At 42.7% G+C, this 17,775-nt stretch overlaps 2 protein-coding genes across 2 annotated transcripts; both read right to left on the bottom strand.

Moving 5' to 3' along the window:
* Window positions 1-478: 478 nt before the first annotated feature.
* Window positions 479-6,627, bottom strand: LOC120032428 (CMRF35-like molecule 6; the record flags this gene model as incomplete). The annotated part of the gene is given in 5 exon segments (XM_038978533.1): window positions 479-801; window positions 950-1,063; window positions 5,161-5,277; window positions 5,469-5,804; window positions 6,588-6,627. Coding segments are annotated over 5 exon segments (930 nt in total), but the record flags the coding sequence as incomplete, so codon positions are not given.
* Window positions 6,628-13,090: 6,463 nt separating this feature from the next.
* Window positions 13,091-16,312, bottom strand: LOC120032863 (thioredoxin domain-containing protein 2-like). The gene is made up of 4 exons (XM_038979074.1): window positions 16,130-16,312; window positions 15,917-15,964; window positions 15,300-15,460; window positions 13,091-14,971 (listed from the first exon to the last, which is right to left on the bottom strand). Exons 1-4 carry the CDS (start codon window positions 16,176-16,178, stop codon window positions 14,054-14,056), a joined length of 1,176 nt encoding a protein of 391 aa, XP_038835002.1. The 5' UTR covers window positions 16,179-16,312; the 3' UTR covers window positions 13,091-14,053.
* Between the last annotated feature and the right edge of the window lie 1,463 nt (window positions 16,313-17,775).

Raw genomic sequence — 17,775 nt, 5'->3', positions numbered from 1 at the left:
ATCCAAGAAGGTTACGACTGTTCAGAATGAGAATTGATATGAGGTAATGATTAATAAGTGACTGTTCAGAAAGAAAATTGATATGAGGTAATGATTAATAAGTGACTGTTCAGAATGAGACTGATATGAGTTAATGATTAATAAGTGACTGTTATTTATATATATCTTATATAGCTTCTAGAGTTTAATTTGGGAGATGATAACTCATTAAACAACTTATTCTGTGGTGCCCCAAATCTTAATGAGTTAATTGTTTCATGATTAATTTAATTGGGTAACAATTAAACATAGTTAGTGGATTTAAGCAAAAACATTCATCAGATTAATGAAAGTCAAGTCACGACAGTCAAGTGGAGTTAAAAACTGAACCATAGTGGAGACAGGCTGGATCTCTGGGGAAGTTGACAGTAGCATAGAGGAGACAGGCTGGATCTCTGGGGAAGTTGACAGTAGCATAGTGGAGACAGGCTGGATCTCTGGGGAAGTTGACAGTAGCATAGTGGAGACAGGCTGGATCTCTGGGGAAGTTGACAGTAGCACAGTGGAGTCAGGCTGGATCTCTGGGGAAGTTGACAGTAGCATACGTCACACTGTCTGGAGCCTCTCCACCTCCAACGTTGGAGTAGATGTCCTCTGGACAAGGATTGGTTGCCTTGGCATAGATGGTGGTGGTATCACAGGCTGTATCTGGGTTATGATTGGTTCCTGTGGCATAGATGGGGTTGGTGATGGTTCCTGTGTCTGGATCCTGGTTGGTTGTCATGGAGTCAGACACCAACAGTCTGGCAGAGTGTTTAGATGCTGAAGAGGAAAACAAACAGATGATTTATTGTTGATGATTATTTATTTATGTTTTGTTATTAAATGTTTTTATTTATAAAACCTTTACAAATGTTTTGACATATTTGTTAAATCTTTAAATAATGATTGTGTGTGATAACTAGTGTACCTGTTGGTCTCCTGTCTCTGTCTCTCCTCTGTCTAAAGAACATGAACAGCAGCAGACCCAGCAGTAGTAGAACAACACCCAGACCAACACCAGAGAACATCACATCACCTAGAACACCCAGACCAACACCAGAGAACATCACATCACCTAGAACACCCAGACCAACACCAGAGAACATCACATCACCTAGAACACCCAGACCAACACCAGAGAACATCACATCACCTAGAACACCCAGAGACAGTACTCAGGCATAATGTAACAGTGATGGTACATTTAGCTAGTCTCTAATGTACTGTACTTCTGTGTTTCTTCATTTCAGAGGGAGGGAGGAGGGAAGACAACATCAGACAGAGAAACAGGTGGTGTTGAGGAGAGCAGAACATAGAGAGGAATTGTTAATGAGGTATCAATAGTCACAGTCAGATTATTCAATCTAATATGAAGTATCAGGCAAAGTCAATGTGTTTTTGTTGTGGTTCAATGTTATTCACTGTCTAGAGGTGGAAGATGTAATGACTAGTTTCTACCACAAGGTGGTGTGTCTTTAGATTCATAGTTGTAGTTATTGAGGGAAGGATGCTTGGTAGTTGTAGTCCATGTTACAGTATGGTGCTTGGTAGTTGTAGTCCATGTTACAGTATGGTGCTTGGTAGTTGTAATCCATGTTATATATTGTACTTGGTATTTGTAGTCCATGTTACAGTATGGTGCTTGGTAGTTGTAGTCCATGTTACAGTATGGTGCTTGGTAGTTGTAGTCCATGTTACAGTATGGTGCTTGGTAGTTGTAATCCATGTTATATATTGTACTTGGTAGTTGTAGTCCATGTTACAGTATGGTGCTTGGTAGTTGTAGTCCATGTTACAGTATGGTGCTTGGTAGTTGTAGTCCATGTTACAGTATGGTGCTTGGTAGTTGTAATCCATGTTATATATTGTACTTGGTAGTTGTAGTCCATGTTACAGTATGGTGCTTGGTAGTTGTAGTCCATGTTACAGTATGGTGCTTGGTAGTCATAGTCCATGTTACAGTATGGTGCTTGGTAGTTGTAGTCCATGTTACAGTATGGTGCTTGGTAGATGTAATCCATGTTATATATTGTACTTGGTAGTTGTAGTCCATGTTATAATAGAATGGGCCAGCGGTCTAAGGCCCTGCATCTCAGTGCTTGATGTGTCACTACAGACACCCTGGTTTGATTCCAGGCTGTGTCACAAACGGCCGTGATTGGGAGTCCCATACGGCGGTGCACAATTGGCCCAGCATAGTCTGGGTTTGGCCGGTGTAGGCCGTCATTGTAAATAAGAATTTGTTCTGAACTGACTTCCCTAGTTAAATAAAGGTTAAATATATATTTATTTTTTTAAAGACCATGTTACAATATGATGCTTGGTAGTTGTAGTTCATTTTACAGTATGGTGCTTGGTAGTTGTAGTTTATCTCTAAGTGTCATGTGGTGCCGAGGGTTCATTATGTTACCATGGTGAAGCTGTTGTTACCTTGTGTTCTAGTCATGTCTGTGGTGGTGATGCTGTTGTTACCTTGTGTTCTAGTCATGTCTGTGGTGGTATTGTTGTTACCTTGTGTTCTAGTCTTGTCTGTGGTGGTGATGCTGTTGTTACCTTGAGTTCTAGTCTTGTCTGTGGTGGTGATGCTGTTGTTACCTTGTGTTCTAGTCATGTCTGTGGTGGTGATGCTGTTGTTACCTTGCGTTCTAGTCATGTCTGTGGTGGTGATGCTGTTGTTACCTTGTGTTCTAGTCATGTCTGTGGTGGTGATGCTGTTGTTACCTTGTGTTCTAGTCATGTCTGTGGTGGTGATGCTGTTGTTACCTTGTGTTCTAGTCATGTCTGTGGTGGTGATGCTGTTGTTACCTTGTGTTCTAGTCATGTCTGTGGTGGTGATGTTGTTGTTACCTTGTGTTCTAGTCATGTCTGTGGTGGTGATGCTGTTGTTACCTTGTGTTCTAGTCATGTCTGTGGTGGTGATGCTGTTGTTACCTTGTGTTCTAGTCATGTCTGTGGTGGTGATGCTGTTACCTTGTGTTCTAGTCTTGTCTGTGGTGGTGATGCTGTTGTTACCTTGTGTTCTAGTCATGTCTGTGGTGGTGATGCTGTTGTTACCTTGTGTTCTAGTCTTGTCTGTGGTGGTGATGCTGTTGTTACCTTGTGTTCTAGTCATGTCTGTGGTGGTGATGCTGTTGTTACCTTGTGTTCTAGTCATGTCTGTGGTGATGCTGTTGTTACCTTGTGTTCTAGTCATGTCTGTGGTGGTGATGCTGCTGTTACCTTGTGTTCTAGTCATGTCTGTGGTGGTGATGCTGTTGTTACCTTGTGTTCTAGTCATGTCTGTGGTGGTGATGCTGTTGTTACCTTGTGTTCTAGTCATGTCTGTGGTGGTGATGCTGTTACCTTGTGTTCTAGTCTTGTCTGTGGTGGTGATGCTGTTGTTACCTTGTGTTCTAGTCATGTCTGTGGTGGTGATGTTGTTGTTACCTTGTGTTCTAGTCATGTCTGTGGTGATGCTGTTACCTTGTGTTCTAGTCTTGTCTGTGGTGGTGATGCTGTTGTTACCTTGTGTTCTAGTCATGTCTGTGGTGGTGATGCTGCTGTTACCTTGTGTTCTAGTCATGTCTGTGGGTGGTGATGTTGTTCCTACTGTTCCATTGGTCCTAGCTGTTCCAAGCCCTCCAACAATGAATGAATGAATGAGAGAGAGAGAGAGAGAGAGAGAGAGAGAGAGAGAGAGAGAGAGAGAGAGAGAGAGAGAGAGAGAGAGAGAGAGAGAGAGAGAGAGAGAGAGAGAGAGAGAGAGAGAGAGAGAGAGAGAGAGAGAGAGAGAGAGAGAGAGAGAGAGAGAGAGAGAGTACTTGTTACCGTGTGTGGTTTGGGTTGTGTGTTTCTGAGACTGAAAGTAGTACCCACTCTGTGTGTTTCAGAGGAAGTGGTGTGAACCTTGACCTACAATGACTGTAAATACTAGTCTTTCAATACAGAACCTCTCTGAGTAGTTACAATACTAAAGATAATGACTATAACTACTAGTCTCTCAATACAGAACCTCTCTGAGTACAGTTAAAATACTAAAGATAATGACTGTAACTACTAGTCTCTCAATACAGAACCTCTCTGAGTACAGTTACAATACTAAAGATAATGACTGTAACTACTAGTCTCTAATACAGCACCTCTCTAAGTACAGTTACAATACTAAAGATAATGACTGTAACTACTAGTCTCTCAATACAGAACCTCTCTGAGTAGTTACAATACTAAAGATAATGACTATAACTACTAGTCTCTAATACAGAACCTCTCTGAGTACAGTTACAATACTAAAGATAATGACTGTAACTACTAGTCTCCAATACAGAACCTCTCTGAGTACAGTTACAATACTAAAGATAATGACTGTACCTACTAGTCTCTAATACAGAACCTCTCTGAGTACAGTTACAATACTAAAGATAATGACTATAACTACTAGTCTCTCATTACAGAACCTCTCTGAGTACAGTTACAATACTAAAGATAATGACTGTACCTACTAGTCTCTAATACAGAACCTCTATGAGTACAGTTACAATACTAAAGATAATGACTGTACCTACTAGTCTCTAATACAGAACCTCTCTGAGTACAGTTACAATACTAAAGATAATGACTGTACCTACTAGTCTCTAATACAGAACCTCTCTGAGTACAGTTACAATACTAAAGATAATGGCTATAACTACTAGTCTCTAATACAGAACCTCTATGAGTACAGTTACAATACTAAAGATAATGACTATAACTACTAGTCTCTAATACAGAACCTCTCTGAGTACAGTTACAATACTAAAGATAATGACTATAACTACTAGTCTCTAATACAGAACCTCTCTGAGTAGTTACAATACTAAAGATAATGACTGAACAGATTATAGGGACTAAATAACATGGATTAATATCAGTGACTGGGGGAGAGGGAGATGTGAGAGGGGGAGAGGAGAGAGTGGAGATGAGGAGATGTGATAGGGGGAGAGGAGAAGAGGAGATGTGAGAGAGAGATGTGAGGGGGAGAGGAGGAGATGTGAGGGGGAGAAAAAAAGGAGGATAGAAAGACAGAGAGAAAGATAACAGAGGAGGGACAGAGATAGATGGAGAGAGAGAGAGATGTAGGCCTACAGATAAGTGTGTAGGCTATAGAGAGCAGTTCTACTGAGGGTAATATACCTGCTGTGGAGTTTGAGGAGTCAGTTGTCATGGTGATGTTTGTTGATGGGTGTGTCGTGGAGAGGAGAGGTCTGGAGGTGACGGAGCCAGGGTTGGGAGGAACAGGAGCTGTAGAGAGAGATAGAGAGATAGAGAGTCATGGAGAGAGAGAGTGAGAAAAAGAGAGAGAACGAAAGAGAAAGAGAGAGAGAGAGAGAGTGAGGGAAAGAGACAGAGATATAATGCATCAACACAAATATATAATGTGTAAAATATAATCCTCCACATAAACACACTGATAGAAGGTCTTAGACACCAACCTCCGTCCACAGTGATCCTGACTTCAGTCTTGTTATACCACCACCATGTGTTGATTTCACACCAGTAGGTCCCTGAATCCTCTAGGATCAGGTTAGTGATGGTCACAGTGAAGACTCTTCTCTCTGTGTTGTCAAACAGAGAGAATCTCCCTTCATGAGACAAGGCTGGGTGCTGATGTTTCTGGGTTTTGATCACGTCAACCCGGTAGGCCCAGATCCCTTTAGAGAGGTACTTCTGGTTTGTCTCAAACCCCCGGTCATAAGGACACTGAATGCTATATTTTCCTCCTTCTTTCCCTCTCTTTGGGATCACTGATGACATCACACAGCTCACAGCTATGAAACAACCAAAGAAACACATTCACATCATCTCTACAATATCAGTTGTCATAGTCACCATGTTTCACAGACAGTCAGGTGAGGGAGATAGTTGAGTGACAGGTAGAGAATGTTTAATAATCTGGGACTGAGTGATACAGTACATTTATGTGTTCAGGACTACAGCAATACAGTAAAACAGTGTTGAAGGATAAAGTAAAGTACAGTATTGATCACTGTAGCGTACAATCATACATGCCAAGAATTGGGTGCTGTGTTCAGTGAGTAACACAGTTCAATATGGGGTGTGTATTAATGTATTGAGGTCTGATAGTAACAGTTCAATATGGGGTGTGTATTAATGTATTGAGGTCTGATAGTAACAGTTCAATATGTGGTGTGTATTAATGTATTGAGGTCTGATAGTAACAGTTCAATATGGGGTGTGTATTAATGTATTGAGGTCTGATAGTAACAGTTCAATATGGGGTGTGTATTAATGTATTGAGGTCTGATAGTAACAGTTCAATATGTGGTGTGTATTAATGTATTGAGGTCTGATAGTAACAGTTCAATATGGGGTGTGTATTAATGTATTGAGGTCTGATAGTAACAGTTCAATATGGGGTGTGTATTAATGTATTGAGGTCTGATAGTAACAGTTCAATATGGGGTGTGTATTAATGTATTGAGGTCTGATAGTAACAGTTCAATATGGGGTGTGTATTAATGTATTGAGGTCTGATAGTAACAGTTCAATATGGGGTGTGTATTAATGTAATATATTCTAATAGGACTCACCACAGAGGAGGCTGATGTTGACAGACATCAGATTCCTCATTCTTCTCTCTGGCTTCCCTCCTATGTTGTACCAATTATAATGTACTCCACTCATTCAGACTTTCTCCCAGTCCCTCCTAGTAGCTATGAACACAACTCTAACCATGTTTAAGAGTTCTGGTAGCTGTTTAGTCCAGAAACACAAACCCCAAACCACACACGTAAACAAGTACGCAGGCGCATTCTCTCTCTCTCTCTCTCTCTCTCTCTCTCTCTCTCTCTCTCTCTCTCTCTCTCTCTCTCTCTCTCTCTCTCTCTCTCTCTCTCTCTCTCTCTCTCTCTCTCTCTCTCTCTCTCTCTCTCTCTCTCTCTCTCTCTCTCTCTCTCTCTCTCTCTCTCTCTCTCTCTCTCGTCAGTTCCTCTTTCTCTACTGTATGTTGATATCTGGGGTTTTCGTTCATGTCATTGTGTGTGTCAGTTCTCTTTAGACAAACATGCACACACACACACTTATATTTGGGTGTTTGTTTGAATAAATATACATGAATATGGACACTTGGTTAAGTTTAAGTTTATCTTAAATTATACAATGAGTGGGTATAATCCTTGACGCTGATTGGTTAAAACCTCATTCCAGCCGGTGTCTATTTCACAAGTTACCACCAGCTAAAGCTCTGATGTTGAAATGCCTATTTACTCTCTTCCATCTCACTGCGCAATTCACTGTCTCATCAGCCCAGCCAGGCAATTTATGAACTTGATCTCCACTGTAAAAAGCATCTAGACATTATTTCACATTTCTTTTAGACTAGCAATTGGTTTTCAACAGTGGAGATTTGTATAAACGTTGCTGTCTGTCTCTTTGACATGTGCAACATTGTTTCAATATTGAAATTGGATCTCCAGCTGTCACATCGTAATGAACGAGCAGCAGTTGGGAGTCGGGTTAAGACAGGCAGGCGGCCATCTTTTCACAGACGGTCAAAATCATGAATCTGCAACATGTTCATGGATATTTACAAATAAATGTCAATAGAAAACTGGTCAAATGAAATACAGATAGTTTGCAGTCTTTCCAGTTTCAGTTTGAAGTGATTGTGTTGCTGTGTTGTTGGCTAGCTCCTCTGTTGTTGGCTAGCTCCTCTGTTGTTGGCTAGCTCCTGTGAACAACAGTGTCCTGACGAGAGAGCACATTTTCTATGCCAGGCGAAATCGTGCCTCATTAGATCATTGTTATGGATGTATCCAAATAAATGTCACTAGAAAATAGCTTAAACAAATACAGCTACTTTGCTGTTATTCTGGCTGCACTGTTCTACGTGACTGTAGTTGGCTAGCTACCAAGTTGGCTAGCTACCAAGCAACCATAGTTGGCGAACTACCAAGCAAGGGACCAGAACGTTACCAGCCAGTATGGCAATAGAACATTTAGAACCAATGACTGGGTCACGTCCATAGATACAGAACAAAAAGACTGAACGACTGGGTCGCGTCCGTAGATACAGAACAAAAAGACTGAACGACTGGGTCACGTCCATAGATAAAGAACAAAAAGACTGAACGACTGTGTCACGTCTCTAGATACAGAACAAAAAGACTGAACGACTGGGTCGCATCCATAGATACAGAATGAAAAGACTGAATGACTGGGTCACGTCCATAGATACAGAACAAAATGACTGAACGACTGGGTCACGTCCATAGATACAGAATGAAATGACTGAACGACTGGGTCGCGTCCGTAGATACAGAACAAAATGACTGAACGACTGGGTCACGTCTATAGATACAGAACAAAAAGACTGAACGACTGGGTCACGTCCATAGATACAGAACAAAATGACTGAACGACTGGGTCACGTCTATAGATACAGAACAAAAAGACTGAACGACTGGGTCACGTCCATAGATACAGAATGAAATGACTGAACGACTGGGTCGCGTCCGTAGATACAGAACAAAATGACTGAACGACTGGGTCACGTCCATAGATACAGAACGAAATGACTGAACGACTGGGTCGCGTCCATAGATACAGAACAAAAAGACTGAACGACTGGGTCACGTCCATAGATACAGAACAAAATGACTGAACGACTGGGTCGCGTCCATAGATACAGAACAAAATGACTGAACGACTGGGTCACGTCCATAGATACAGAATGAAATGACTGAACGACTGGGTCGCGTCCGTAGATACAGAACAAAATGACTGAACGACTGGGTCACGTCCATAGATACAGAATGAAATGACTGAACGACTGGGTCGCGTCCGTAGATACAGAACAAAAAGACTGAACGACTGGGTCACGTCCATAGATACAGAACAAAAAGACTGAACGACTGGGTCGCGTCCGTAGATACAGAACAAAAAGAACTAACGACTGGGTCGCGTCCGTAGATACAGAACAAAAAGACTGAACGACTGGGTCGCGTCCGTAGATACAGAACAAAAAGACTGAACGACTGGGTCACGTCCATAGATACAGAACAAAATGACTGAACGACTGGGTCACGTCCATAGATACATAACAAAAAGACTGAACGACTGGGTCGCGTCCATAGATACAGAATGAAATGACTGAACGACTGGGTCGCGTCCGTAGATACAGAACAAAATGACTGAACGACTGGGTCACGTCTATAGATACAGAACAAAAAGACTGAACGACTGGGTCACGTCCATAGATACAGAACAAAATGACTGAACGACTGGGTCACGTCTATAGATACAGAACAAAAAGACTGAACGACTGGGTCACGTCCATAGTTACAGAATGAAATGACTGAACGACTGGGTCGCGTCCGTAGATACAGAACAAAAAGACTGAACGACTGGGTCACGTCCATAGATACAGAACAAAAAGACTGAACGACTGGGTCACGTCCATAGATACATAACAAAAAGACTGAACGACTGGGTCGCGTCCATAGATACAGAATGAAATGACTACACCCTACACTGCTCCTGTTACAGTACCTTCACTACACCCTACACTACCTTCACTACACCCTACACTACCTTCACTACACCCTACACTACTCCTGTTACAGTACCTTCACTACACCCTACACTACTCCTGTTACAGTACCTTCACTACACCCTACACTACTCCTGTTACAGTACCTTCACTACACCCTACACTACTCCTGTTATAGTACCTTCCCTACACCCTACACTACCTTCACTACACCCTACACTACACCCTACTCTACTCATGTTACAGTACCTTCACTACACCCGACACTACTCCTGTCACAGTACCTTCACTACACCCTACACTACTCCTGTTACAATACGTTCACTACACCCTACACTACTCCTGTTACAGTACCTTCACTACACCCTACACTACTCCTGTCACAGTACCTTCACTACACCCTACACTACTCCTGTTACAGTACCTTCACTACACCCTACACTACTCCTGTTACAGTACCTTCACTACACCCTACACTACTCCTGTCTCAGGACCTTCACTACACCCTACACTACTCCTGTCACAGGACCTTCACTACACCCTACACTACTCCTGTTACAGTACCTTCACTACACCCTACACTACTTCTGTTCCAGTACCTTCACTACACCCTACACTACTCCTGTCACAGTACCTTCACTACACCCTACACTACTCCTGTCACAGGACCTTCACTACACTACTCCTGTTACAGTACCTTCACTACACCCTACACTACTCCTGTCACAGGACCTTCACTACTCCTGTTACAGTACCTTCACTATACTACTCCTGTTACAGTACCTTCACTGCACCCTACACTACTCCTGTCACAGTACCTTCACTACACCCTACACTACTCCTGTTACAGTACCTTCACTACACCCTACACTACTCCTGTTACAGTACCTTCACTACACCCTACACTACTCCTGTTACAGTACATTCACTACACCCTACACTACTCATGTTACAGTACCTTCACTACACCCTACACTACTCCTGTCACAGTACCTTCACTACACCCTACACTACTCCTGTTACAGTACCTTCACTACACACTACACTACTCCTGTTACAGTACCTTCACTACACCCTACACTACTTATGTTACAGTACCTTCACTACACCCTACACTACTCCTGTCACAGGACCTTCACTACTCCTGTTACAGTACCTTCACTACACTACTTATGTTACAGTACCTTCACTACACCCTACACTACTCCTGTTACAGTACCTTCACTACACCCTACACTACTCCTGTTACAGTACCTTCACTATACCCTACACTACTCCTGTTACAGTACCTTCACTAAACCCTACACTACTCCTGTTACAGTACCTTCACTACTCCTGTTACAGTACCTTCACTACACTACTCCTGTTACAGTACCTTCACTACACCCTACACTACTCCTGTTACAGTACCTTCACTACACCCTACACTACTCCTGTTACAGTACCTTCACTACACCCTACACTACTCCTGTCACAGGACCTTCACTACTCCTGTTACAGTACCTTCACTACACTACTCCTGTTACAGTACCTTCACTACACCCTACACTACTCCTGTTACAGTACCTTCACTACTCCTGTTACAGTACCTTCACTACACTACTCCTGTTACAGTACCTTCACTACACCCTACACTACTCCTGTTACAGTACCTTCACTACACCCTACACTACTCCTGTCACAGTACCTTCACTACACCCTACACTACTCCTGTTACAGTACCTTCACTACACCCTACAGTACTCCTGTTACAGTACCTTCACTACACCCTACACTACTCCTGTTACAGTACCTTCACTACACCCTACACTACTCCTGTTACAGTACCTTCACTACACCCTACACTACTCCTGTTACAGTACCTTCACTACACCCTACACTACTCCTGTTACAGTACCTTCACTACACACTACACTACTCCTGTTACAGTACCTTCACTACACCCTACAGTACTCCTGTTACAGTACCTTCACTACACCCTACAGTACTCCTGTTACAGTACCTTCACTACACCCTACAGTACTCCTGTTACAGTACCTTCACTACACCCTACAGTACTCCTGTTACAGTACCTTCACTACACCCTACAGTACTCCTGTTACAGTACCTTCACTACACCCTACACTACTCCTGTTATAGTACCTTCACTACACTCTACACTACTCCTGTTACAGTACCTTCAATACACCCTACTCTAAGTATGTTGTCTATCACTAGCTGCACGTCATCAGAGAGCGACGCATGTTTGTTGTTGTTGAATGCTGTAAAGCATTAAAAACAATCAAGCAACCCAGAAAAGTGCTAACAATACCCAATATTAACATATGTAGCCTAAGAAACAAGGTCCAATAGGTCAATAACTTGCTTGTAACATATGACATTCATATTCTGACTATCTCTGAAACTCACTTAGATAATACCTTTGATGATACAGTGGTAGCAATACATGGTTATAACATCTACCGAAAAGACAGAAATGCCACTGGAGGCGCTGTTGTGGTCCATATTCAGAACCACATTCCTGTAAAGCTTAGGGACGATTTAATGTAAATAGGGCTAGGGGACAACTTCCGATGAAACTGGAGGGCGCGCAATTTAAATAAATAATCATGATATTGAACATTTAGGTACATACAAGTGATTTATATCGGTTGAAAGCTTAAATTCCTGTTAATCTAACTGCACTGTCCGATTTACAGTCGATATTACAGCAAAAGCATGCCATGGGATTGTTTGAGGACGGCGCCCAACATCTAAATATTTTTCCACCGGCACAGGTTTCATAAATTCACAAATAGTGGTTAAATATTCACTTACTTGTTGAAAATCTTCCTCTGATTTGTCATCCAAAGGGTCCCAGCGTTAACATGTAGTGTTGTTTTGTTAGATAAAATCCTTCTTTATATCCCAAAAATTCTCTTTAGTTGGCGCCATCGATTTGAGTAATACACCCGTTCAACATGCAGAGAAAGGAATCCGAAAATGTAACCCTAAACTTTGTTTCAACAAGTCAAAATATACTTTCAACAAGTTTCAATATACTCCTCAGACACCCTAAAATGTAATCAAACTATAATATTTCTTACGGAAAGAAGAATGTTCAATAGGAAACCGATTTTAGCAGGTGCGTCTTGTCTTCATGGCGCCAAAACACAAATTTCCAAGACTGTGTCCCTATTCTAAAACTGATATTTCTTATTCGTTTTGGAAGTTACAAGCCTGAAACCTTGAACATAGACTGCTGACACCCTGTGGAAGCCATAGGAATTGCACTACACCCTAGTAGTCGGACGCCGCTCTGGTCTGGTGGAAGACTCCGCTCTCTCTCTCTGGCTTTTCAGTGTGTATGTGTGTATATCTCAGGTGGTTCTAGTCGACACTCTTCCTCTACATGTCCAGACACACACACACACTGAAAAACACACACTACACACACACACTCACACACAAATACACACACATACACATACACACAATAATACTCCATATTCACGCTGTTTTAAACATTTCGATGAGTTTTTATGAAATGCTTTAAAAGGCACAGTTTATGTACATATACAATAGCTATGTAAATCTCAAAGATACAGTTAACTATTATGGTATTACTGTCTTCATTATTATAACAGACTAAATGAAGGAAAAATTATATGATAAAACACAAACATATAACAGACTAAATGAAGCAAAAATTATATGATAAAACACAAACAATAATGTTGGTTGATTTTCACAAAATGTGGAACTAAAAGTGATTTTGAAGCCAGATGTTCCTATTTTACATATATTATATACAGTAAAACCACGTGAGCTGTTGTAATACAAAATGTCAAGGAGGATTTGAAACAGGAAAGGGATTGTTTTCTTCATGTCATTCCAAGATGGCGGCTCTGTGGTGACAACCCTTCATCTCTCTACAGGGAGCTTCTCTTCATCCCAGATGTCACCTTGTTCTCTATAGAACACTGCCTTTGACCAGGGTCCATATGGGGGAAGATAATAGGATGTCATTTGGGATGCATCTCTTGTAAAGATTATATACTACTACATTATTTTGGGTGGCTGGGCTGTAGAGTAGATGGTGTCTTCTGGAGTGTCTTTAGAGAGGTCTACAGCAGGGTATCTTGTAGATTCTACAGTATCTTTGGGTAGTTGGGCTGTAGAGTAGATGGCATCTTCTGGAGTGTCTTTAGAGAGGTCTTCAGCAGGGTATCTTCTAGATTCTACAGTATCTTTGGGTAGTTGGGCTGTAGAGTAGATGGCATCTTCTGGAGTGTCTTTAGAGAGGTCTACAGCAGGGTATCTTGTAGATTCTACATTATTTTGGGTGGCTGGGCTGTAGAGTAGATGGCATCTTCTGGAGTGTCTTTAGAGAGGTCTACAGCAGGGTATCTTGTAGATTCTACATTATTTTGGGTGGCTGGGTTGTAGAGTAGATGGCATCTTCTGGAGTGTCTTTAGAGAGGTCTACAGCAGGGTATCTTGTAGATTCTACATTATTTTGGGTGGCTAGGCTGTAGAGTAGATGGCATCTTCTGGAGTGTCTTTAGAGAGGTCTACAGCAAGGTATCTTGTAGATTCTACAGTATCTTTGGGTAGCTGGGCAGTAGAGTAGATGGCATCTTCTGGAGTGTCTTTAGAGAGGTCTTCAGCAGGGTATCTTGTAGATTCTACAGTATCTTTGGGTAGCTGGGCTGTAGAGTAGATGGCATCTTCTGGAGTGTCTTTAGAGAGGTCTTCAGCAGGGTATCTTGTAGATTCTACAGTATCTTTGGGTGGCTGGGCTGTAGAGTAGATGGCATCTTCTGGAGTGTCTTTAGAGAGGTCTTCAGCAGGGTATCTTGTAGATTCTACAGTATCTTTGGGTAGCTGGGCAGTAGAGTAGATGGCATCTTCTGGAGTGTCTTTAGAGAGGTCTACAGCAGGGTATCTTGTAGATTCTACAGTATCTTTGGGTAGTTGGGCTGTAGAGTAGATGGCATCTTCTGGAGTGTCTTTAGAGAGGTGTACAGCAGGGTATCTTGTAGATTCTACAGTATCTTTGGGTAGCTGGGCTGTAGAATAGATGGAATCATCCTGGGATCCACTGGCTGTTGGAGGTCTTGAAGAGACTCCAGAATCTTTGGGTAGATCCACACTGGAGTAGATGAGAGAAGCTGTTTGATCTGCAGTAGAATAGCTTGGATTTATATCATCTTTGTGGCAGCTAGCGTTAGCATAGATGTCACAGTGTGCGACACTGGTAGCATGGCCAGCAGGGTAGGTTGTAGAAGGTCGGCTGGCAGGGTAGGTTGTAGAGACTTGGCCAGCAGGGTAGGATGTAGAGTTGGTAGGTGAGTTGACATTGGAGTTGACTGAAGAGATGACCACAGGGAGTGTGTCTGTCTGTCTGTCTGCCTCTCTGATCTCCTCATACACACAGTCAACCTGCAAACAGAACCATTGACAATAAATGCATGTTTAGATATGAAAAGAAGTGGAGGCCCTCAACCATCATCATGTTAGCCACTGTTTATCTTTGTGGAATGATAACAGACTACAGTAGAATCCCACTAGAGGCTGTAGACTCACACACTCAACACTTAGATGGTTAGTTTACCACCTCCCTGTCTATCAACTCTACACTACAAGTTATTATGGACACGCACCGACCGACCGATCCGACCGACCGACCGACCGACCGGCACGCACGCACGCACGCACGCACGCACGCACGCACGCACGCACGCACGCACACACACACACACACACACACCCTTGTATCTCTCAGCTCTCCAGTAGGGTCAGGTTGTGTGTTGGAGGAGACTGGTGGTGGTGTTCTCCTGGTTCCTCTCCTCTGTCTGTAGGACAGGAGCAGGACCAGTCCTAACACTGTCACCATGACTACCAGACCAGCACTGGGCCACACCATCAGACCTGATCACAGACAAGAGGAGAGACTTTACAGAGTACTGTATATATTATAGATACCATCAGACCTGACCACAGACAGGAGGAGAGACTTTACAGAGTACTGTATATATCATAGATACCATCAGACCTGACCACAGACAGGAGGAGAGACTTTACATAGGACTGTATATATTATAGATAACATGAATTATAGCATGAATTACAACGTTCATTCGATCAGTTGACAGACAGACAGACAGACAGACAGACAGACAGACAGACAGACAGACAGACAGACAGACAGACAGACAGACAGACAGACAGACAGACAGACAGACAGACAGACAGACAGACAGACAGACAGACAGACAGACAGACAAACAGACAGACAGACAAACAGACAAACAGACAGACAGACAGACAGGAAATAAAGATGTGATAATGGAGGAGCCAAAACCTAAAGTGTTACATGAAACTTACCAGCCCTCTGACTATGTCCTGCACCAGGAGAGTCCAATGTAGGATCATCTAGAGAGAGAGAGAGAGAGAGAGAGAGAGAGAGAGAGAGAGAGAGAGAGAGAGAGAGAGAGAGAGAGAGAGAGAGAGAGAGAGAGAGAGAGAGAAATTATTTCCTCCAGCATTTAATATAACAGAACATGAGTTGTAATGTCTGAGATGAGAGATTCATCATACCTGCTCTTGACGAAGAGTGAACACTGATTTCACCAGATGTCAGAAACATTGTAGAGATGTTAGATAATGTTGCAGAGGGGTTTGGGAGGGTTGTGGAGATGTTGGAGGACGTTGCAGAGAGGTTTGTGGAGAAATGAGGTCTGGAGGTGACAGTTGATGGTTTAGGAGGAGCTGTGTGTAAAACAAAAGAACTGGTATCCACAAATACTGTCACCATTTTGCTTTTCTCTAATGAAGTCATGAAGCCTGTAACCAAGCCAAGACAAATATGATTGAGTGTTAACTTACCATCTGTAACTGTGAGACGCACCTCTTGGTATGAATCTTTAATAGATCTGTCCAGTCCACACCAGTAGGTTCCAGAGTCTGACTTCATCAGGTTCTTGATGGTAACAGTGAAGTCTCCATATCTATTGTCATGTATGGAATATCTTCCTCTCTCAATATAGTTCTTGTTCTTCTGAGTTTGAACCAGAATGTCATTGTAACTGTGACATTTCTTCCAACAGAAGTACTTGTCATTGCTTTTTCCAAACCATTTATCTGCATATGAGCACTGAATTGTGACCTGTCCCCCAACAACTCCAGTCACCTTGGTGATGACTGACTCCACAACACAGAGAGCTGTAAAACAGAAACACACACTCACTAAAGAGGAACTGTCCCCCAACAACTCCAGTCACCTTGGTGATGACTGACTCCACAACACAGAGCTGTAAAACAGAAACACACGCTCACTAAAGAGGAACTGTCCCCCAACAACTCCAGTCACCTTGGTGATGACTGACTCCACAACACAGAGAGCTGTAAAACAGAAACCCACGCTCACTAAAGAGGACCTGGACCCCAACAACTCCAGTCACCTTGGTGATGACTGACTCCACAACACAGAGAGATGTAAAACAGAAACACATGCTCACTAAAGAGGACCTGTCCCCCAACAACTCCAGTCACCTTGGTGATGACTGACTCCACAACACAGAGAGATGTAAAACAGAAACACACGCTCACTAAAGAGGACCTGTCCCCCAACAACTCCAGTCACCTTGGTGATGACTGACTCCACAACACGGAGAGATGTAAAACAGAAACACACGCTCACTAAAGAGGAACTGGACCCAACAACTCCAGTCACCTTGGTGATGACGGACTCCACAACACAGAGAGATGTAAAACAGAAACACACGCTCACTAAAGAGGACCTGTCCCCCAACAACTCCAGTCACCTTGGTGATGACTGACTCCACAACACGGAGAGATGTAAAACAGAAACACACGCTCACTAAAGAGGAACTGGACCCAACAACTCCAGTCACCTTGGTGATGACGGACTCCACAACACAGAGAGATGTAAAACAGACACACACGCTCACTAAAGAGGACCTGTCCCCCAACAACTCCATTCACCTTGGTGATGACTGACTCCACAACACAGAGAGATGTAAAACAGAAACACACGCTCACTAAAGAGGACCTGTCCCCCAACAACTCCAGTCACCTTGGTGATGACTGACTCCACAACACAGAGATGTAAAACAGAAACACACGCTCACTAAAGAGGACCTGGACCCCAACAACTCCAGTCACCTTGGTGATGACTGACTCCACAACACAGAGAGATGTAAAACAGAAACACACGCTCACTA

The sequence above is a fragment of the Salvelinus namaycush genome, chromosome 39 (assembly GCF_016432855.1).
Source record: "Salvelinus namaycush isolate Seneca chromosome 39, SaNama_1.0, whole genome shotgun sequence".
Classification (NCBI taxonomy): domain Eukaryota; kingdom Metazoa; phylum Chordata; class Actinopteri; order Salmoniformes; family Salmonidae; genus Salvelinus; species Salvelinus namaycush.
This window is presented reverse-complemented; position numbering and strand designations above follow the sequence as displayed.